The following is a 22523-nucleotide window of genomic DNA, read 5'->3' as shown; positions in this document are numbered from 1 at the left end:
AGAGGATGGTATAGGCTGATAAGGAATGAGGTTCAGGCAGATACTGAGATCAGGACTTAAACCAGAAAAAGAAATAGGATCAAGTTGTTCTTTCCATTTCAGAGCCCAGCCTGGACCCTCTTCCTTCAGGGCATCTTCCTCAGGTCCACAATGACACAGGCAGTAGAGCAAGCCTGATGGCAGAGGATGAGGGTGGAGTGTCTCCTGAAATAAACAGCTCGACTTCACAGAGTGAAGACCCCAGCCTTCAGCTGGTCAGAGTTCTGTTCCTTTTCACTGTAATATTGTGTCTAAGTGAATCTGGAAGTGAACCCTGTGGTTGTGTTTGTTTTAATAAGTGAGCTTGTTACCTGCTGGTTTAGGTGTCTGTCCTCGTGTTGAAGATGAATGACGTGAACTGTGGAATAGAGGCACGAGGTGATGATTTGTCTGTTGCTTTACAAGTAATGAACGTGGTTCCTGAGCAACTGAACAACGTCGGAATGTGGCAGTATCTCCGTGGCTATCTGGGTAAGTCACTGCTTTTGGAGCCTGCTGCTTCTATAGCTGCACTTTTATAAATAGCTTTTTATACCGGCCACCCTCAAGGAATATTGCATTTTAACTGGTACTTCAGTGTTAATGTTTACTGTATTTAGGATTGAATCTGACTTGTGTGTGAGGGAATGTGAATGCTAAGAATCTTTCTGTCAGTGGTTCAAATCTGGTATTTGAAAGATGTTTCCAAAGTGCCTACACAGTCAAGCTGTATGGTGCCTAGTAATCATTGACTGGGATTTTTTTAATTGCTGTTAGGATGCATAAGATTAATTAAAAGAGTGAATAAAGCTATCTAGGGAAACCCTGAAGTTACTCCTGCCCTGAGAGTAATGCATCTGGGCTAGGGTACTTCCCCAGGGATAAATTTGAATTAAAGAAAAAGGTAAAAACCAAACCAAAACCAACCGAAAAAACCCACAAACCAACGCAGCTCCAAAAAAAACGAAACCAAAAGCAACTACAACCCAAAACTTGAAGTGAAAGCATGAGCAGTTCTTGGGACTGTTGATCCTTCCCTTAACAGTACTGCCTATGGCCACGAGGGGGCAAAGGGGAATACAAGATTAGGTAGTGTTGAGGACGGTGGAAAGATGATCAGCTCTGGAGAGCGGAGTGGTGAGTTTGGTCAACTCGTGTACATGCAAAATGAAGGCTAATTTTCAAGTGTGCTGAGATGGTGAGAGAGAGGCATGCGTCTGGGAGCTTAAACGGTCTAGTTCTGGTGTTAGTTCCTGTGATGTGGACTGTTGGCCGTTTGAAATTTGGATTCATTTCCTGTGAAGGATGATTTCAGACTGCTGTCATTATGAACTTGACTCCATTTGGCATCTGACAGCAAAGGGCTTTTCAAGATGCTTACTTTGATTTTATACCTTATTACTGATGCCATCTTCTGCAATGAGATCTTTCTGCCATAGCTCTAGGAGATCCAGGTGTAGTCCCTGAAGCTAATAAGACCCAGCCAGAAGTGTGCTTACGTCTTGAAGTAGGACCTAATGCTGCTGTGCATTCACCACTCGCTGTTCAGAATGGCTTCCTTCATATGCTGGTCCACAGTTACACAGCAGAGCTCTTCATGTCCTTCATTACCAACCTTGGCCCCTTTCTTGAGGATGAAATAATTCCAGAGGTGATCCCCATGGAGATAGAAGTTGTGGATACCAAAATCACATTGAAGGTGAGTGTATGGGGAACCAGAGATTTCCCCCAGGATGGTTATCTGGGCAGAGCTCACTCGCAAGATTCTGCTTGGGAAAGGATGCTGTGGAATTGCTACGGGCTTCTGTAGAGGTCCTGTTTTCCTGATACTGTTTTATTTTGCTTCTAAAAAATGCCTTAGGGATGAACAAGTAACACAATGGAATTGTTGAGTGATCAGACTGTGGAGAAATGGGAGCCTGACATTCAGATTCTCTCCCCAGCTTTGTTGATGACCTGTTCTGCAGACTCAAGGGAAAGAGTTAAATACCTCTTTCTCCAAGTGCTTGTGTGAAATGGGAAATATTTAACCTTTTCTGTAAACATTTAGCAAATTACAGATGAAAAACATTATGTAAGAGCTGGTTGATATTAAGGAGGGGGGTACTGACAGAAGTTCTTGATTAAACCTTTTTGAAAGCAATGCTTTGGCTCCACTGACAAACAGGAACCTGTGTTGCTGCACAGCAGCATGAAAATCTCCAGACTAAGGGATATTGGCTTTTTTTGGTTAAGGAATATTGGCTAGGGATTTGGATCTGGCATTTGTAGGATGATAACTGTGAGAGCAGCCTTCAGGCTGATGGTAATAGGCCTCTCCTCAACCTTTATTATGGTTATGACAGAACTTGGTTCTGATCTGTGGGAGTGTTTTCTACACAGATTAAGACTCACATGCAGCCTTGTATATAAAGCCAAGCTTTTCCATATGGTGGGTGACCTTGGTGAGTTCTGGCAGTGCTGCCAATCAGTAACGCTACTCCTGTGAAGGCTGGGGGGAAGGGGAATCCTTTGCAGAGTTGCCAGAGCTCTCACACCAGTTAATCTTTTCTCTGCTTTGTTTTTTTCCAGGATGACAGCCCCCGGGTATATCCTACCTCCCCCGGCCCTGTTCCTATCACCTTGGCAGTAGATCACGTAATTGTGAAGCGCAGAGATGATGGGGTGTTCTATCTAACAGGTCAGCAACATCAGGAAACTTGTTACATTCTCCCCTGGCACCCCCTAGGCTGTGCTGGAGGTAGAGTGCTCTGCTGTGCCTGGTGCTGGCGGAGACTGGAACTGAAACGTGATGGTTGCTGCTGGGAAGGGTGGGCTCTGGTGTGTGAGCAGTCCCTACTTCTGTTCTCTGCAGTTACTTCTACCGTATAATCTTCTGTCTTCAGTGCAAGCATCCAGGTCCTTTGGCTGCTCCGCCGTGTTAATCTCTGGATGTGTGCATTCGTGCCTCTCTGATTCTTGCTGCTTTTGTTGTTTTGTTTGGACAGCAAATTTGATACCTCAGGCAGAACAGGTTAATACCTAAAACAATGAACTGGCAGCCTGAATTCATGCCTGATGTTTGCTTGAGCTCACACAATCACAGAGGACTGCTCTTCCCTTGCTTTAGTTTCTCCATTTTAAAATGGGAATGAGATTATTTTTTCCCCTCTTTAAAAAAGGAAAAGAAAAAAGGAAAAAAGTTAAAGTTATTCTTTTTGTCCTGAGAACGCTGTTGTATAAATGTCCACACCTGAATGTTTTCCATGCTTCTTTCCAGCTCCGCAAGGGAAGGGCTCACCGAAACAGGAAAAACCTGTGTCAGTTCTTCAGGAACAGAAGGCCCCAGTGGAGTGTGTCTTGGCAGCCCCAGCAGCAGGAACACATGGGCTGCAGGTGAGTCACTGCTGCCTGTTGCTGTCTGGACACCTAGATAGCTGGCAGTAGGCTGGAAAATTAAGTCTTTTGTCTTCGTGTGTTTGCAGTTACTGGTAGGTGTGGTGTGTTGCAGATAGGGAGTGCACACAAAAAGCAGCCTGTAGCTGCTTTTACAGGCATTCTGAGAAGTAAGGATACCTTGCCCAGCATAAACTCTCTTGTTCCCTTTCAGAAATCTGGGTTTGTTTGGTTTTTTTTTTTTGATTGCTCCATCTTCCTACTGTGTCCAGTTCTGTGTTAGAAAAACAGAAATCAGGAGGTTCTCACAAAGAGAGAGATGTTTTATCAGAGGGGAGTAAGTCTTACAGCCAGGGAGTTTCAGGTTGCTTAAAGCTGCTATTCAGTTTGAACTTTCTTTCCATTTTGATCCATAAGTCTGGAATTCAGATGACTGGTTTATTTTTAAATATGTAGTGTTCTCTAATTATACTTCCTGTTTGATGCCAGGTCTACTTGATAAATTGATCACTTGCTATGGAAGAATACATAAGGGAGCAATGTGGCTGACTAGATACAGAACTGGGCTGGGACTTTGGATTCTGTTCATTAGTTGGTGACACGTCACTTCATTTCTCATCTTTCTCTTTTCCATTTAGTGCAGAGACTTTCCCTTCTTCCCATTCATAGCATCTTGTGAAACAGGGCCCTGACCAACCAGAGCATATAAGCATCACAGTAGCTTAGCTTCAGTTTATTTTCTGATGTTAATAGGATGAACTTAATAGGAACAAATGCAAATGCTAAATTCTTCAGTAAAAATATTTCTGAGAGCCCAAGGAAAAAAACTGTCCTGTGCCATGAAACTGCAGTGGGATCTCACTGGCATTGTTTGAGGACAGAATTAACTTTGTTCATGGAGACAAGAAATAGGAATGCCAGGCATCTGCTTGTTCCAGCTATCATCTTAATTTTAACAAATTTTATAGGTGTATGAGGACCCCTTATAAAAAAGGAATGCAGCTTGGAGACCAATTTTTTTTCTTTTTTTTTTTTTTTTTCCTGCTTTCTTTGTATAGTCATCGGCAGCCAGAATCAGCTAGCTGCTTTGCAGGAAAAAAAACCTTGCCCACTGCAAGTTCTGTTCTATGCCTAGAATTGTCAAGGGAATGTCTTGGGAGAAAATAGCTGTTAGACAGCCATCACTGGCAGTCTGAGCTGACTCTAATGACAGGTATGGAAGTCAGCAGGCACCAGTTCCAAGTACTTACTCCTGCAAATCAAAGTGGGTCACGTTGTCAGTGAGCTTTGTGTGGTTGTGTCATGTAGTGTAATTAATCTCAAAAGCTCCTGCTTTGGTTTTCTTCTTTGAGCAGATTGGTGTAGTCAGATGTGCCCTGCTGCTTACCTTTGGAAACCCCTGGTTTGTTTTTACTCTGTTTGTCTCTTGTAGTTAAAGGAAGTGCCAGAGTTGCAAAGGGAGCTTCAGACCATGAAAATAGCCCTTGCAGAAGCCAACATGGACAAGGCTCGCCTTCTGCAGGAAATTAGGAAATACAATCCCCTCTTCCAGCTTTGACGGTGAAGGCGCAGGCTGCAGCTGCTCAGGAGGAGTGGAGACCACCACCAGCACTAAGGCGGCTAGTTTGATTATATTGCTGCTAAACAGGTCAACCTCCTGGAGACTGATTGCCTCAAAGAATGGAAACCAACTGTGATTGTAAAATGAGCTTGAAAGAGGGGGAAAGGAAGGAAGGCCTGGCTGAGCAACAGGGAAGGAACAAGGAGGAGTTATCTGTCTGCAGCCACATTCCTCTGTCCTGGCAGTATGGTGCTGCCTCTGTCACTGAACCAGGGCAGTGGTCAGCCTACAAGCAAAAGGTCAGAAGTTGAGGGGGACACCCCCCTGTCCCTTCATCCATGGTTGGTAGTGACAGTGCGCTTTCAGCCTTCACCTTTCACAGTAACATCTAGAGATGGTCTGTGTTGGGGTTTCTGCTTCTTTCAACCTTCCTTGTTGCGTTCTTGCCCAGTCATGCATGCCAAAGAACACAGAAAAAGAAGAGTAGTTACTTCACCACATCAGGAGTGGCAGAGAATAGGTATGGCAGAAAACATTGCTCAGAGCTCTGATGTGAAAGCATGTGTACTATCGCATGACAAACAGAAACATAGGAGGTTGGTGGGTGTGGGAGATGCGGAAGGGATTTCCCCCCCTCAAGAACAGGGTCAAGAAAGTAAAGAAATTCCTTCAGACTCCTTTTTTCCACCAATAATTTGTTGTGTCAAGACAGAATTGGTAGTGTATTAGACTTAGTCTAGTTCATTCTTACTTAATCCCGCAATGTTTGGCTTTATTGATGCAGAAACACAAAGGCATTAATTTATTTCGTTACAAAGCACTGATTAAACTTTGTTAAATTTACTGTCAAAGAACAGGGGTGAAGGGAATTGGTTAAAGTCACAGGATGAGATGACCTGTGCATTTTCTTTGGGATGCACACTGTCCTCAAACCATTGTATGCCAGAGTTTCACCGGTGGAGAGAAGGAGGGCAGTACTGGCCACCCAAGGAAAAAGCTGTCTGTTCCTACATGGTCATGTATTTTTTTATCGGCACTAAGCTCTTGCCCGGTCTTAAATGTCTTTTAACAGGGACGTTGGTATGTGGATCAGGAAAAGAGTGCTGACCAGGCCCCCTTGGGTGGAGGCTGGCACTATTAACTGCTCACTATGGGGTGGAGATGCAACAGTAGCTGCTGGGTTGAGCATAGTTTGTATTCTCACCTTTTCTGGAGCTCCTTCCCTGAAGAGGAAGAAGTCTCTGTGGTCAGTGACTGAATTTATAAAGAAATAGTGTCTACAAGTGTGAAGGGAAAAAAGAAAATCCTAGTAAAATAAGAAGTAAACACTAATTTTAAGAAGTAAAAAAGGAAATGTCATTTATGAATTGCAAGAATCAAATTCACTCCGGAAGACAAACTGGAAGGTGGTTTCTTTGCTCTACTAGTCTGGGTAATACACGGTCAATGTGCTGAAGAAAGAAGCAGCCATAAGGGACAGTTCTGAAGGGAGAAGCTGTTCCAGCGGAGAAGTTGTTCTGATAGAGAAGGGTGTGACTTTCAGTCCCTTCTGTGTTACGGATGAACACCCATTCCCTCCCCGTTATACACGGCATCTTTACTGTGTGCAGAGTTTGTTGGATTTTTATCTTATTTCAAACTTTGATTTGGATTTTTCCAGATGCATTTTGTGTTTGTGTAAATGTACCATTTCTGATGCACAGGCTTCTTAGTGCATGTAAAACAGGTAGCGATTGCCACACACTAAGTGCTAGGAAAAGTGACAGATTATATGCGATGCTCCTTTATTAATCAGATGAAAACTTCACTTGTCTATAAAGGTTAGGTAACTCTTACTGTGTTTCTTAGCTGAACACACTCCCCAAAATTTTAATGGATTTTTTCTGGGTTTTTTCTATGTAAGCATTACTCCACTGAAATTAGTTTAGCTAAAGTAATACAAGATTTTAATCCTGCTCACTATGCAAGGAGCAGCCTCTGCTTTACAAGCCATGATGAGTTGAGGCCTGGAAACTACACAAAAGAAAGTAATTAAGTTGGGAGTTAAGTTTGTTTTCCTACTGTGCTCCTATATACTTGTCCCTTTGCCCAGGTCTGGAGCTGTCAAACACTTCCCCTTAACAGACACTCCTGAGATCATTTTAGTTCTTCTTTAGCTCTAGGGGAAACGGGGACATATTTACAGTGTTAGGCTAGATGTGGAGGCACTGCTGTCTGTGGTTTGCAGGGAGCCAAGAGTGAATTCCTTGTGGCTGTTAGCTTTCACTTTGAAAAAAGAAGGTATGCAAGAGAGGGACGGTGACTAAAACAACTGTCACTTTTAAGATCATCATCTTAATTCTGTGTTTGACTCCATTAGACTGAAGGTAGCTTTGAATAACATTTATTGGAATTAGTCCTTGTACACTAGGTTTGAACAGACAGCCTTGGGGCAGGCTGTACTTCCCGAGTCCAGTATTTCTGCCAAGATCTGACTGACCAGTGCCTACAACCAGGTAATGACAGCAGCAGCGAAAGCCTGACCTTCCTTCTAGAACCTCTGGAAGCAGGCAGCCACAAATGAATTAAAAGGAGGAGTACTTGCCTTTGGCAGAAGCATATGGGAGCTAAGCTGCAGGAGGTTTCACGCTCACCACCCACTTAGCCTGGGCTAGCTCTGATGTTTGGATGCTGTGACTTCTGCCAGTTGTTCTCCTTTCTCCATGGGAGAGGATTACTCCTCCTCATTCCTGTTAGACAACCTGGCTGTTTTCTCTGGAGCATATTCTGTGACCCATCCGCTGCTTGACGCAGCCTTTGACAGGACAGATTTGTGGTGCTGCCTGTGATGGAAAATGTACTAGAGCAGCCTGTCAGGCCTGTTCTTGAGAGGAAAATGCACTTTAACTTTTTAAGCGTCAGTGGGCATTTCCTTCACCAATACTGCCTCGTGCATAGAATTCAGAAGTAAAAGCAGGAGTTCTGAAATGCAAGTTACCTTCCGTAGTAAGTAGGACTTTTGCTATGAGCAGCTCTCACGGCAAGAGAGAAAGGAGGTAACAAAGCATCTACATATCTAGGCTTGCTGTGAAACAAACCTGTATGCGAACAGCTCACTGTAAGTACCATTACGAACTGCACAAAGCCTACACAAGCAAAAGTTGAACTTTGCTTTGTCAAACCTTTGTGCTTCTGTGCTTGCTCCCTCTTCCTGTGTGAAGCAAGAAATACAAGAATGCTTGCCTTAGGTGGAATGCAATGGTATTCTTTTTATTCACTAATTGCTTGAAAATGGGAGGTTTCTTTCTTCGCTTTCAAATTTTCATTACTTTTTGTTTGAGTATGTGTCCACCTTCATCTCCAGCCAGCTTGGGAAATGAGTAAGGTGTAAAGGGTTTTCTCAGAGGTGGTGCCTACTTGCTGTGTTACACAACTCCTTACTGTTCCCTCCCACATGTGCAGACTGAACAGAGCTGGGGCCAGGTTGTTTACAGCAAATTTCTTACTCCAGCCCTTAAGTCAACTGGTTTTGTTTAAGAATTAAAGCACTTCCATTGTTTGTTTTGAAGTACCAGGAAAAAGTACTGTAAAACAAAATCTATGTCCTTTCTATGAGGCATACACGTGGGAGGACAAAAACTCCCCTATCTCCACTGATGATGATTAGCAAAGTTTACGTTTTAGAGCCTTTTATTTAAGGACTCTTTCTGTGTTATGATGAGAGCCATCTTAATCCTTTGTGTAACTACAACACCACTACCCTAGGAAGAGCACACGGCCTCAGCATCTTTTATGTTTAGTAAGAAGTGTGCTCACAGGGGACTACTGTATGTACAGGTGGGTAATGTGCAAGTCTGAACTTGAATTTGAGTTTTAGGCAGTATTGGAACTTTGTTGCAGTATATTTCCACTCATGCATTTATTGGTTCTATGAACCATGAAAAGAAATTAAACTTGTTAACCTCCTTACAGGCTCATGCTTTTTTTTTTTCCTCCCCCCCTTCCCTCCCACTTCACTTTCCTAATTGTACTGTTTTCTAGACAGCTCCATCAACCTGGGTTTGGGAAGAACAGCTGAGTGATGACTTCAGAAGCATCAGCTTTCAGCATGCCTTCCCTTGCTTATGCTAATGGAACAATACTTGCCTGAGGCAAGGCGAAGCTTTAGGAACATGTCGGGGTTGGTTGAGACAGATCCCCCTACTTTGAATCACACAAACACCATTACACAATTAGTATTTCCCAGCAAGACTAAGAATACCATAACAAGTTTAATGTACAAAAAAAAAAAAGACACACTTCTGTACAGAGACACCTCTACATCTGTGCCAGCAGAAAGTATGACCCTGGTGGGTGAATATACCAAAGACCTTGAGCATTCTTATCCCCCCTCTGTTGAAGCAGAGGGAGCCCAAGGCTCCAGGTCAGGGATTTGGCTCCTGCCCACTTCTGCACCATGCTCAGATGAATGCCAGACTCCAGCAGGGATGGCAGGAAGCCTGCCTGCAGTCACTTAAGTCTACACACAACGCTCCCGAAGGAGCTTCAGTCTCGTAGCTCTGCTGTAGCTGTTGTGAGGTTCACAACCGGGAACTTGTTTTAACTTCTGTCTTCTCTTGGGACACTTCAGTGGAAGATGATCTTTTTATATTTGGAGTTGGGGATCTGTCCTCGTGACTTAAGCCTCCTGACCGCCTCTCGCATGTGTTTGGGCTGCAGAGGTGGCAGCTCTCCCCACTTCTCACAGACATCCAGTGCTAAACAATACAAACAAAAGAGTTCATAGGGCAGGGCAGTTAAGCTTAGCCAGTCTCTTACTGTCGAAGCTTTATTTTAAAGGCAACAGGTAACACTTTTGTTTAGGGTTTACAGCTCACATTTTGTTAATACACGAGAATGAAACTGCTTTGTGTGCTTCTCCCAGACAAAAAGTCAGTCCTAGGGGCATCAATACTGGACCAGAATAAACTGCTTTTTAAACCACTCAGCTACTATGGACTATGCTGGTTTGAGTCACACGAGAACTTACGATCTTAAACTGCCTGCCCTAAAGCCAGCCCTAGGCTAGGTGGGTGTTCTGGGGTGGTAGCATACAGCAGTGACAGGAAGGTACAACCTACAGCAGACTTACGGGCCAGTTTCTTTTCTATCATTTACAGTAAGTATTACTCACACCTCCTGCCAAGGACCTGAAGCAATTAACAACATGAAACAATTAATGACAGCAGTGAAGCTGCTTACCCAAACCACCTCAGGCAAGACACGGCACTGCAGAGACAGCAGCAAAACTGCATCACCCTAGTAATGGTGATCCCAGCACATATAGGCCATGTTTTGTGTGGCAAGTCTATACAAACGGGTTGGCATCAAAACCAGTAGCACCTCCTCCTCCAGCCCAAGCAGAGCAGGAGCACAGCTGGGCCAGCCTCCCACCCCCTGTCCCAAAGAGGTCGCTGCTCATCCCATAAAGGAAGAATCTTACCGGTTAAGAGGCTTAAATAACTCATCTCCATGGCAGTACTAAGAAAAGACCCTTACTGCCCTCTTGCAGCCTGCACACAGGCTGACTTACAGAGCAAGAACTTGTAAGTCATCCTCTTTAGAGAGGATAAAACAGGAGGTTGGTGGTCACCAACCTCTGCTTACTCACAGGCAGCGGTATTGATGGGATCAGAGGGGACTATGGGCAACACCACGCTTCACCCATCTCTTGGCTTAGCTCTCACCTGTAGCCGCCTGCTGCTGCTGGAAGGTCCGAGCGCCCCGTGGGACAGCGAGACTAGGAGCCACAGAGCATCCAGTCTTGTTCCACGTCCTTCTGCTCTGCTGTAAGCAATGAGTTTAGCCTGTATTCTTAACTTTTTACTCAACATTTGCCACTCACCTTCTTCCACCACCTCCCCAACGAAGACCTTGGAAATGCCAGACATGGCGATAACCACGTTCTGAGAGACAGAGGTGCCGGTGATGGACTGGATCAGCTGGACAAGCAGAGAAGGACAGTCAGCTGAGTGAGGTACACACAGCAGCGGTCAAACATTTTAACTCACATTTAGCACTTTGAGCCTGTCAAATACCAACCAAGGGCTACTGAAACGCACAGAACAGCAGTAACTGAGCCTTAGGAAGTAGGTCCTACAGCTTTGGGCACAAGCTGGCTGTCAAGGTTTTAGCTTACCCTCATTCAGCTGCAGACCCTGTACCAGCAATTACATTTCCCTTACGGCCCGCCAGACCACCGTTATTTAAGACGAGCTCCTATTTAAACTGCGTAAGACACACGAGGCCACTGAGGTAGACTATAATGGGATAAGCTGATCTGAAGACAATGGTCTCAGCCACAGGGGCCAAGACGCAGCTGGAGGGGAGCACACCGCAAAGCCAGGCCCAGATACAACCACAGCTAGGCTTAGTAAGGCTCAGCCTGCTTACTCTGCTCAGACTCCGTCTGTGGTGAAGCATTATTGAAGTCGTACCCGTTTAATAGCAGCTTTGGGGAAAGCAGACCGGCGATACATCTCGTAACGGTTCAGCTGTTCTTCAGAAAAGGAAGAGACCAGTATTCTGGGGTGGAGAGAATTGATCATTTACAGCAAAAGTAAAAACAAATGTCTTAAGCTCTTCAGGCCGCTGCAACAGTCCTGCAAAGCCCTTCTACCATCCCCAGCATCCTGCAGTACAAAACTGAGCCGGGAAGGGAAAAGCAGTGCCAAGTGGCCCCAGTGGTGCCAAAGTTTATAACACAAAGTGGCTGGGTCCGTTCGGGAACAGGGGGATCTGGGACGGAGCTGTGGACATCATTAACCGTGGGCTCACAAACCGATTAAACGATTATTGCAGTTTCCAGCGGCAAACCCTCCCGAGTACCAGCCTCCCCGGGTGCTGCTGCCCGGCGCCCCGGCACTCACTGCATCTTCTGGATCTCGTCCTCGTCCACTTTGTGCTTCTTCTCCTTCCTCTCCTTCAGCTCCAGCTTCACCTTCTTGGCCGCGGACGGCTGCAGGCTGGGGTCCTCCCCGTCCACCGCCTCCCCCTCCGCGCTCCTCACCTGGGCGAGAGCGCAAGGCTCGGCTCGGCGGCCCTACAGCCCGGCCGGGCCCCGCTCCGCCCCCCTCGCAGCGGGCCCGGCCCGGCCTCACCTCCCCGGCCGGCGCCTCCGCCTTGGGCTCGCCGCCCCCGCCGGCGTCTCCCGCCTCGCCCTCGCCCACCACCTCCGCGGCCGCCGGCTCCTCCTCCCCCGCCGCCGCCGCCGCTCCATCCCCCGAGGGGGACGAGGCCGCGGGCGGCGGCTCCTGATCGACGGCGGCGGCGGCCCCGAGCTCCTCCCGGCCCGCTTCGCCGGGATCCGCCATCGCCTCACGCAGCGACGTCGCCTCCTGATGACGCAGCGCTACGGCTGCCGCGAAGGGACGCGCCTCTCCGGCGGCGGGGCGGGGCTTGTCGCCACGGCAACGGGCCTGCGGCTGCGGGTGAGGCGGGGGGGCGGGGGGCACTGGGGAGACTGGGGGGAACTGGGGTGGGAAGGGCTGGGGGAACTGGGGTGACCGGGGTGGGAAGGGCTGGGGGGACTAGGGGCACTGGGGGAACTGGGGTGGGAAGGGCTGGGGCCACTGAGGGAACAGGGGGGACTGGGGTGGGAAGGGCCGGGGGAACTGGGGTGTTGGGCACTGGGGGCACTGGGGGAACTGGGGTGGGAAGGGCTGGGGGCACTGGAGGAACTGGGGTGGGAAGGGCTGGGGGGACTGGGGGAACTGGAGTGGCAAGGGCTGGGGGGACTGGGGAACTGGGGTGGGAAGGGCTGGGGGGACTGGGATAGGGGGCACTGGGGGAACTGGGGTGGGAAGTGCTGGTGGCGGTGCAGGGGGCCGGGGGTGGCCAGGGGTGAGGGGAGATCCGCGGTGAGCGGGGGGTGAGGGAGGGCCCTGTGAGGAGCTGGGCTGGCGGCTGCAGCGGGGAGGGAAGCCGAGGGCCGGGTGGGTCCCCTTCCGCTGTGGGGGTCTTTTGTGTAGAAAACAGAGAAAAAAATGGATATTAAAAAGGAGATGCGTTGCAGTGGGGCGCGTCTGGAGTCCACAGCTCAGTCCCTGGGCCCAGATTGAAGCTACCAACAAGACAGACCTCCTCGAGGTATCACTGTGGGCTTCCCGATGGTTCTGTATCTTGGAAGCAGGGATCGGTTTGGACAGGCCAACACGCGCTCCATCTTCTCCAATGTTTCCTTCTAACAGGGGCCTGCTCCAGCAGCAGGGAGCGAGGCTCGGGCTGGGGCACGGTGTGGGGAAGCCCCGGCGCCCATGTCCCCCCGTCCACCCCAGCCCCTCCTCGGCCTCTGGATCCTCACCGCACTGCTTTGTTTCTTTGTGGGATAATGTTAACATAGGCCTGCGGGATTCATTCTGGCATGCAAAGTCCTGGAATGCCTTTGGCAAAAGGTGCTAAATATGTGAAATTTCCAGCCGTGCCTTTACACATCCTCCTCCTCTGTGCAGTTCGGTAGTCCCGAGCCCCCCAGCAGGAAGGTAATGCTGCATGGGGAGACCCAAACAAACGGTCCACGGCGTGAGGCTGGTGGTGCTTTAGATGGATGCTGAGGCCGTGATCCCCTGCGTGTCACCTTCTCTGTGTGTGGCACAACACGGGATCGGGACGAGCTTCCTTCACCTCCCTCAAGCGCAAACCACCCTGTATCGGGCTTCCCTGAACACGGGGATCGAAAACTGCCTGAGTCAACCTGCGCAAATCCCCTTTGAGGGAGAGAGCAGCTGTCTGTTAGGGCTGATACGGTTAATATTATGTTCAAACGAACCATCTGGCCACATTTGAATTATTTTTTATGCTAGCTTATAGCGTTATACAGTGGATAACTGCTTGTAACCATTTCACTTCCTGGTGTAGACTGATTCTCAGCGTGCAATGCAAAACACCGCACTTCCCCGAAGACTTCCCTGTGGGAAAATAGCTGCGAAATTACCTGTGAATATTCATCCTCCCAATAAACCCGAGGAGGAAAAGCCCTAGCAGAGATATTCCTCCTTTATATACATTCCTCCTTTATATGCATCCTCCTGTATATACACCCCTGAGCTAACCCCCGTGCGTGTTTCACACCCGGCTCCTCCAGCATATTAGAAATGTGGGAGATGGAATTTGACCAAAAACCGCTCCTTTCCCCCTGCAGCACGTGCTGGAATCCCACTTTTATATTATTCACGCGTTCAAAGGAATAAAATAAAATAAAACGAGCCAAAAAATGAGGCGGAGTAAAAGGTTCATTGAAAGAGGAACACAGCGGGGCGGCGGGGCCTCCCCGCAGGCTCCGCCCCCCCGCGGACCCCGCCTCCCCCAGGCCCCGCCCCGGAAGGCCAGTCGGGGGGCGTGGCTTGGCGGGAGGCGGTGGCGGCGGGCGGCGGCGGCGGCCGGGCCGGGCCATGGGGAAGGAGCAGGAGCTGCTGGAGGCCGCCCGTACCGGGAACCTGCCCGCCGTGGAGAAGCTGTTATCGGGGAAACGCCTCAGCTCCGGCTTCGGTGGCTCCGGGGGGGGAGGAGGAGGCGGAGGAGGCGGCTCCGGGGGGGGAGGCGGCGGCGGAGGAGGCAGCGGGAGCGGCGGTGTGGGGCACCCGCTGTCCAGTCTCCTCAGGTGAGCGCGGCCTGAGGGTGTGGGGTTGTGGGAGTGGGGCTCGGGGCCGGGGAGGGGCTGTAGGGCCGGGGAGGAGGAGGGAGGGGGTGTGGGGAGGGGGCTGCGGGCCTGTTCGGTGAGGGGGAGGCTGCATGGGCTTGGGGGGCTGGTGGGTTGTGGGGCAGGAGGGGTATGTCTAGGGTGGGGGGACAGAGAAGGCTGGAGGGCTATGAGGCAGGAGGTGGGGAAGGTAGGGAGAATGTGGCTGGATCCCAGGAGGTGGGGGGTGTGTGGGGATGGGGTGCTGTGGTGCCATGGAGCTGGAATAAGGGTGTATGGACTGGGGAGATTCAGGGTCACAGGGTAGGGGGTGGTGCGTATGGGGCTGGGGGACCTGTAGGGCCATACAGCAGGAGATGGGGTCTGTGGGGCTTGGGGGCTGTAGGGCTGTGGGTGAGGGAGGAGGTGCGGGCTTTTGGGGTGTTGTAGGACTGTGGGGCGGATAGGGAGCACGGAGCTATGGGGTCGCGTGGATGGGGGCTGGGGCTGGAGAAGGCAGGAGGTGTGGGGGTCTGTAGGGGTGTGGGGCTAGAAGGCGTGAGCTGGGTTGTGGGATAAGGGGCTAGGGATGTGGGCTGGGGGAAATGAGATAAGGGTTGTAGGGCAGGGAGGCAGCTGTAGGGGTTTGGATGCGCTCTTGGGGTGGAGCATGTGGGTGAGGGGGTTGTGGGATAAGGGGATGTTGGAGGACTCTGGGGCTCGGCGGTGTGGGCTGGAGCCCTGGGGGACACAGATGTGGGCTGCAGCGCTGTGAGCATGGAGGGACTGAGGAGGCCAGTCCCCTGGGAGTCTGGGCCAGCGTGGGCCAAAGGAGGAGGCGCGTTGGATGGGAATTGAGGGCCAAGGGGATGGGATGAGACGTTACAGCAGGCTGTGATGGATGTGGGCGCACATCCGTCACACATGTGGGGGGGGTGAGGATGGGCTGGGAGAGCCCTGGGGGTTTGGTGCTGCCTGTGGGACCAGGGGTGTGAGGAGGCTGTGCTGGAGGGGGCTGGCAGCAGAGCCCCTCGGGCTCGCATGCTCCGAGGCGAGGAGCGGCAGGGGCCGGCGGGCTGGGAGAGGAGAGGAATCTGTCTGGAGCAGGTGATTCCAGGGCTGGGTGCTCCCTCCCCGGTGGTGGCATGTCCCCCAGGGCTTGGACTGCTGCAGGCTGCGGGGTTGTGGATGCTGCTGGTTACCGTCAGTAGCTGCAGACTGGTGAAACTGGGAAGATGTGATGCGTTTGGAAGAGGACTCTGGGTCAGGGTGCTAGCAGAGACTGCTGACTCTGAAGCCAGGACGTGTTTAGGTTCTCACAGTGAGGATTGCTGCTGGATGAATTTACTGGGGCAAATGTGCAGCCAGGTGTTCGGCAAGGCATCCTCTTGCTGCTCTGGCTCTGTGCATGCTTGGCCTTCCTCAGTAATTTTCATGGCTTGCAGTAATAGTCCTCTGCTGTGGTTCTCAAATCGGCAGCGGCTGGTGGGGTTTAGGGATCAGACCTGCTGCACTGGGGGCTGCACAAGCAGATGGAGGGCTCAGTCATTTGCTTCAGCATTTAAAGTACCATGCTATGTAATTTGTGCTGTTTTGAAGCTCTTAGACCTTTGTTAGTTTTTTCTCCTCCCCTTTTTTTTGGCATCTCCCAAGGAAACCACTTGCTGGTGTGTTTCTTGAGTTGTAGCTTTTTGCCATTTCAGCTTATCTGCTGGAAATGCTGCTGTTCCTGTTCCCTGAGCAACTGGTTTGTACTAGGGCAGGGGGAGGAGATCTGAGTCCAGTGCTGAGTGACACTGTCACTGCGCGACCTGACTATTTAGAGGGATATGACTTGCCCGTTTGTGCCCAAATTTGATCCATTTTTCCTTCATATGACCTTACCAGAAATCTGCTGTTGCACATTGAGCTGAATGGCAGAGACCTGCTGATGTGGAGAGCTTGTGCTTTCCTGGTGCATACATTTGCTCCTCTGAAATGTAAATCTGCTCTCGGGTCAAACTTTATTCTTCTCTTTTAATATATTAAATACTCTGAGCCCTTGTTCTGAGCGGGAGATTGCTCTGACTACTTCAGGCTTGTCTACGTTAGAAGATGGATGTACTTGCAGGGTGTTTAGATAAAGTGGAGAGGGTCAGTTGAGTAAAATACACACCACGAGTGTTATCAGCCTCTTGTTCTAACAGCTCCGCCACACTTTCCGACAATGCGTGGTGATGACGGCGACCTTTTTTCCCCGGTAAGACAACTGCTTGTTATACCAGCTGATTTGTGGAGTGGGCAGGCTGTTTGACGTCTGATCAGCTAGCGTGATTTTTCACATGTAAATGTGGTTTTGTGTGTAGACACGTATCTGAAGGATGGTGAATGTCACAGCTGTCATTCGTAGCTTCTGTGTGCATTAACTTGACTGTCGTAAATGTCTGTCAGTTGACACTACAATGATCCCTTTCTCCCAGCAAAATTCCCAATCCCTGAACCTTTTTCTCCCTGCTGCTGAGTTACAGTCAGGCTTTTTGCATGTTTATGATAATGGTTCTCATTCTGGAAGTGTGTTGGTGTTCCCAGCATGTTGGGAGTCATGGCAGTGCATCGTTAACTTGCTGTGTGAAACCTGCTGCAGCATCCCTGGATTTACAAGAGTTTGCATGCACACCCCGCGTGGATGCTTGCCCTGAACATGATCCTGTGTGGATCGTGACCTCTGTACCGTGTTTGTACAAGCAGCGGCTGCAGTTTTCCTTGATCTCAGTGTTACAAATGCTGGACAGTGACCATGAGGATAGTCTGCTCTTGCCTGTAGTCACCTCTTCCAAACTGGCAGTGGGGTGGGAGTTCGGGGGGGCCATGGTGTGTGCGGTTGCAGCACTGGGAAGCAGGAGGTAGCTGGGGATTATTTAAGGGCTTCGGTGCTGCGGTGAATGATGCATGTTAGATATCGAAAATGGGCTTTTAATGATTTAGAGGCTTTCTGATTGTTTCTGGTGCTCTGTCAACTTGTTGGACATTTACTTTGGTTTAAAAGACTTCATGTGAGGACACTTATGCTTGTTTTATAGTGACGAGGTTTTTATGAGAAACAGCTGCTAAATTTACCTGCAAGGAGAAGCCTGACAATTGTTTGGGGAGCAGCTGGGACAAGCTAGGTAATGTTCAAAACTGTTGTTTTCTGTAGTGTGGGATCAATCTAAGTGATTGCTTAGCATCCTGGTGTGGCTGTGAGATGGCTCTGAGATGTACAAGCTCTGCTGAAAGGTTTATTATAGTAGCAAACATACTCCTTCATGTCCGCTTAGTACAGCAGCAAAACAATGGATTTGGGGGATTCAGCTTCTAAAAAAAGTAGCCAGACTGAGTTTCAAAGTGGCCTTAGTGTATCAGAGAAGAAATTTGGGCAGTTGTCTTCTGCCTGTGTGTCACCCTGTCTCTGTTGTGGTCTGTTTTCACTCTGCAAAGTGTGAAATTAACTCTTGCCCTTGGTGCCAAGCCTGATTACTGGCTTCTTTGCTCATCTGTTGAGGTGCGCGATTCCTCTGGAGCACCTTCGCCTGCGGTTTCCCTGCTTCCCGGGGGCAGGGAGGATGTTGCAATAAGTTCTCCACAGCAGGCATGGTATTTAATTATAGCTAACTTTGCCTTTCTGTACTCCTTTAAAAATAACTTCAAGGGTTTGGAAATAGGGAATATGAAATTTTGTCTTCCTGACACTTCATGGAAAGTTGAAGATTGGCAAATTAAAGGGACCTGATGCTGTGGGAGGAGGGTGGAAAGGCAGAGGTGACAGAAAAGAGTCTACGTGGTGTCCACCCCACCAACCCCTGCCTTCTCCAGAGTACAGCATCCGAAGGTGTGCAACACATCAAGAACAACTTTGGAATAACTTTAAAGTTGAAGGGTTTTCTCTTAGATCTTATTCCTATATCTTGATTTATTTTACTGATGATGATTAGATGCATTTTCTAAATTAAAAACAGTAAATATGGACTGGACACGTGCCCAGAGAAATTCACAATGCCAATTAAATGAAAGCATTAATGAAAGAAGTGAGTTGATGGTGAAGGCTAAGGTGCTTCAGTTGGTGGCTAGTTGTCAAGGCTCTGCAGTGCAGGAAAGCTGCTTAAACAATAGATGTCTTCAGTGCTGGTGGGTAAGGAAATCACAAAATAGGTATCTGGAGCAGGGATTTAGTTTCTTGTATGTATGATAAAGCTGTATCTGAGGGAATTTAGGTTACAAAGCTTTGTCATTGAGATTTGGAAGTATTTAGAAAAAGGGGTAGGACTGCTTTTATGCTTCCTCAGAAGGGGGTCCTGCTGGAAGCTTCTGGCAAAAATGGCCTTTTGCCTTTTATAACAGCCAAACGCAGTTTCTTAGTTTGGCACCTGTGAAAAGCATCTCTGATACCCATGCAACTGCTTTGCAAGACCGCAGTCAGCCTGCAAGACGAGAGGGTGGCCAGAGTTGATGGGGTAGGGGTCTGGATCAACTGTAGAGAAAAGACAGGTTACTTTAATTTTAGGGATGTGCGTGGTGTGGGAAACTTTACCTTTACCAATGGTAGAACATGGGAACTTTTCTAATTACGGGTTTCTTACCCCTCAGTTGTGGTGGAGAAACCTGCCCATGGTCAGTTCTATGCGTTTCATGTTTTCCCTTCCTCAAACAACTTTTGGCAGCCTTCCTCTTTTTGTGCAGTCATTTTGATTCCTGGTCCTGCTGAAGCTGCTCCCATATTTAAAGATATCTCCTGATAAGGGAGCTGCTAAGCTGTCCTCCGCCCCCTGAATCTCATTCCAAGAGCAGGGTTATAAACGCTCTGCTGCGCCGGCAAAACTCCCTTGTTCCTTCCTCTGTCTCATTTCGGGTCTCTTTGATGTCAGCATGGTATTTAGTTCCTATTTTTTTTATAAGTCTCACTGCTTGGACTACCTGTTCTCAGAAGACCATCTCCCCTTCTGAAGTGCCGGGCCCAGCTTTTTCTGTGCAGTTCTGCAGTGTTTCAGACATCTCAAAAATAAAGTTTGAATTGGGTACAAAACAGGCATTTCCTGGAAGAAATGAGCACGTTTGTGGGCATGGTGCTGGAAGCTGCATTCCTACTATTACACCTGGTAAGCATTTGTGTTTAGCTGGGGGACTGATCTGGGACACTAATTGTTTTGTGGCTTTTTTTTTGTGAACAGAGCAAATGCTGGTCCATAAAGTCATAGGAGATGCCCCTGGCAGTAAATTCTGTGGAACGTATTGTTTCATCACATAAACTTAACTGCCCACTGTGTTTATTACAATTTAAATGTGAACTTTGTCAGGGTCTGAGGCTTTCATACTTCCTGCTTACATCACTGAGCTGAGCCCTCTGGGTGTGAGACACGTGTGCAAACTCCAAACGAAATCACCAATTTCTGCAGGTAAGCAGGAAGAAAGATGTGATAGACCTTGATAAGCCAAATGAGAAGGAAATGCAAAGATAGAATTAAAGATAAGGTCTCTCCCTAGGGGGTGAATGTGCTACTGTGTAACACTGAAAATATTAGGCAGGAAAATAAACCCCAGTGGAAAGCTAATGTGAAGAAGGGGATGCAAACAGCAGGTTGAGGTAATGAGAAAGATATGGGGAGGATGAGAAGCAGTGGCAGAGAGGGAGATGGGTTTCTGGCTTTTGCCAAAGCAGATGGTGGGGCTTACAAAGAGGTGGTGGCTTGCCAGGGTTTGCGGGGAGGTTTGGCTTCGTGCTGGCGTCCGTGCAGCCTACGGGATCTGATCACGTAACGTGATCGTTGGGATCCTTTCAGGGACTGGAAATCTGCTGAAAGCCAGCTCCAGGAATCTTGATGCAAATCTCTGCTCCTTGATCATACCCTGGCTGCTCCATTTTCAGAACATACCTCATAAAGCATGAGCAAAAGCATTTCTTGTAGATCAGTGAGCATCTAGAGATAAAATCATCTTAATGTAAATGCAGCTTAATGCTTATAAGCAAAAGCAAGTCCAGCAATTAGAAATGCTTTGTGAATCCATGAGGTTTCTTGGGTTTTGGGGGGCACTTCTGCACAGAGGCTGCAGAATTTGGATTATTTTTTTTTTATTGCTTTGCTGTGAAGTTAAAGGCAGGAAGGAACAAAACAATCTGTGGCCTGAAATATCAAGCTGTATTCAGTAGGTTTTGCCAATAGCAGTAAGAGATGAATTGTGTTAAAGCCAAATCTGCAGAAAAAGCTTTTTATTTTCATCTATTGATGTGAAAAGACTGGATCTTTGTTGACGAGAGGGGAAACTGAGGCTGCTGTTGAGCCCCAGATTGTATATGTAATCTTCTGTAAGTGTATCAAGGAGAAACTTCTGCTGTGAATTAGGACTTTTTGTATACATCTGTTGTGGGAAAGAATTTGGTTGTTGCTTCACAGAAGCCACAGCAAGTGGCAAGTCAATTTGCAGCAGTTATTACTGGTGAGTATTTTGTTTGGTTTAGGAAATGACATGGTGTAATGGCTGAATGCTTAAAGTAGCTTCAAATAGTCCAAATGTGGTTAGGAGTCAGAAAAATTATTTCTGTTAAAAAAAAAAAAAAAAGTGGGGTTTCATATTTGTTCTTGTGTGGCTGGATGATTCAAAGAATTGATTTGTTAGTGCTACACATTCTCCTGGTGGTTTGAGAGTCTGGCTGCAACCTCTCTGCGTGCTGCGTTTCCATTGGGAAGGGAGGTCGTGCACGGATGGTGCAGCTGACTGGGGGAAAAGAGGAATTGCCCCATATGTAGTAAGGATAAGGCTGTTAGTGTGTCTGTCCGTTCACAGGTGTATTTTATCACATTATGTGTGGCCAGGTCTTGTGATTAAGTGGCAAGTCCTGCAGTGTCTGGCTGAGATAGTGGCACGGAACAGCAGCCTAGGCTCCAAGGTCCAAGCTTCCAGGATTGTGTAAAGGTGCAAATAAAACATTTCCCTACCTTCCCCTTCCCCTGTAAAAAGGAAGTCGCTCCTGGTGCGTTCGCATAAAACAGGGCTGTGTTAGAAATCACAACTGGGTCTTTCACTCTTCTTGGTGCTGTGATTAATAATCTCGCCCACTTTTAAACTGTCTTCTATTCCACACCCTACCGTGCAAACAGCAAAGCAGGACAGATCTCTCTTTAATTAGATACCTGAATGCTGGTATTGCTAAGAGTTTTAGTGCCACAGGCGTTAGGTGTGCACTGGCTGTTTTTTGTGAATTGTTTTCTAAGCACTTTTTAAATAATTCAGGAAGGCTGCAGTTATTGGCAGTGACTCTTAAGGGTTTTGTATCTGTGTGATCTTCTAATTCAGCTTTGGAACACTTTATTTGCTTGCTTTGGTCAGCATGATTCTGTGATTAGGATTGTGTCTGGGAGGACTGGGTTTTTCTTGCCATAAATTTGCTGTGGGACCTTGGACAAGTCACGTTAAGCCATGCCCTGCTTTGCTCACCGAAGCTATGGATACTACCTATTTTCCTCTGTCGAGGAGGACTTGGTTTTTATGTAGCACCCAGGGCTTGCTTGGAGTGCACAGGAAAATTGTTGTGTAGGTGGTTTCCCTTTCTGTGAAACTCCCTTGGGAGAGTTTTGTCCTGCTTCCTTCCAGACACGCTGCGTGCAGTCCGAGGTTTCCATGCTGTGTGTGCAGAGGGCAGCAACCTGGTGCTGCCTGGTTTGGTTGGCAGAAAAGATGGTTAGAAGTTGAAGGGAGGTGCAGCAGTGCTGTGAAGGGTGTGTAAGAACTGAATTAAATGGGTAAGGAGTTGGGAGAAGATGTGAATCGATTGAAGTGGTGCAGCCTTCGAGCAAAATGCTCCGAGCGCAGCATGTCAGATAGGAATCTCTCTGTTAATGCTGAGTAAAAGTGTCTTAACTGTGTAGGCAGTGACTCAAAACCTTTGTGACTGATTAACATTGGCTCTATAATATAGGTGGGTGT

The 22523-nt window shown here is 48.3% G+C and overlaps 3 protein-coding genes and 1 long non-coding RNA gene across 11 annotated transcripts in view; 3 read left to right on the top strand and 1 right to left on the bottom strand.

Moving 5' to 3' along the window:
- BLTP3A (bridge-like lipid transfer protein family member 3A) overlaps window positions 1–8902 on the top strand; it is a 35574-nt gene extending 26672 nt beyond the window's left edge. Inside the window, exons 16-21 of the mRNA XM_052814593.1 lie at window positions 103–254; window positions 363–510; window positions 1458–1717; window positions 2590–2698; window positions 3278–3393; window positions 4826–8902. Coding sequence (XP_052670553.1) covers window positions 103–254; window positions 363–510; window positions 1458–1717; window positions 2590–2698; window positions 3278–3393; window positions 4826–4951 — 911 coding nt within the window. The 3' untranslated portion in view covers window positions 4952–8902. The remainder of the gene's footprint in view (window positions 1–102; window positions 255–362; window positions 511–1457; window positions 1718–2589; window positions 2699–3277; window positions 3394–4825) is intronic.
- Window positions 8903–9165: 263 nt separating this feature from the next.
- Window positions 9166–12317, bottom strand: TAF11 (TATA-box binding protein associated factor 11). Its single transcript, XM_052814594.1, has 5 exons — window positions 12073–12317; window positions 11842–11981; window positions 11410–11497; window positions 10818–10914; window positions 9166–9690 (listed from the first exon to the last, which is right to left on the bottom strand). The coding sequence occupies exons 1-5, from the start codon at window positions 12283–12285 to the stop codon at window positions 9560–9562; spliced, it is 669 nt and encodes a 222-aa protein (XP_052670554.1). The 5' UTR covers window positions 12286–12317; the 3' UTR covers window positions 9166–9559.
- Window positions 12318–12357: 40 nt separating this feature from the next.
- On the top strand, window positions 12358–14187 carry LOC128154510 (uncharacterized). Its single transcript, XR_008239360.1, has 2 exons — window positions 12358–12402; window positions 12987–14187. It is a non-coding gene; the product is annotated as an uncharacterized LOC128154510 (long non-coding RNA).
- Window positions 14188–14307: 120 nt separating this feature from the next.
- ANKS1A (ankyrin repeat and sterile alpha motif domain containing 1A) overlaps window positions 14308–22523 on the top strand; it is a 112006-nt gene continuing 103790 nt past the window's right edge. For all 8 annotated transcript variants that reach the window (XM_052814299.1, XM_052814302.1, XM_052814298.1 and 5 more), the window contains exon 1: window positions 14308–14570. In XM_052814299.1, the coding sequence (XP_052670259.1) occupies window positions 14362–14570 (209 nt within the window). In that variant the 5' untranslated portion in view covers window positions 14308–14361. The remainder of the gene's footprint in view (window positions 14571–22523) is intronic.

Source organism: Harpia harpyja, chromosome 19 (assembly GCF_026419915.1).
Source record: "Harpia harpyja isolate bHarHar1 chromosome 19, bHarHar1 primary haplotype, whole genome shotgun sequence".
Classification (NCBI taxonomy): domain Eukaryota; kingdom Metazoa; phylum Chordata; class Aves; order Accipitriformes; family Accipitridae; genus Harpia; species Harpia harpyja.
This window is presented reverse-complemented; position numbering and strand designations above follow the sequence as displayed.

Excerpts from the sequence above, each read along its gene's own strand:
- TAF11 (XM_052814594.1), bottom strand. The coding sequence starts at position 12,285 with ATGGCGGATCCCGGCGAAGCGGGCCGGGAGGAGCTCGGGGCCGCCGCC. Across the intron at positions 11,498-11,841 it reads GACGAGATCCAGAAGATGCA|AATACTGGTCTCTTCCTTTT; the intron begins GTGAGTGCCGGG and ends TCTCCACCCCAG. Across the intron at positions 10,915-11,409 it reads CCAAAGCTGCTATTAAACGG|CTGATCCAGTCCATCACCGG; the intron begins GTACGACTTCAA and ends CTGCTTGTCCAG.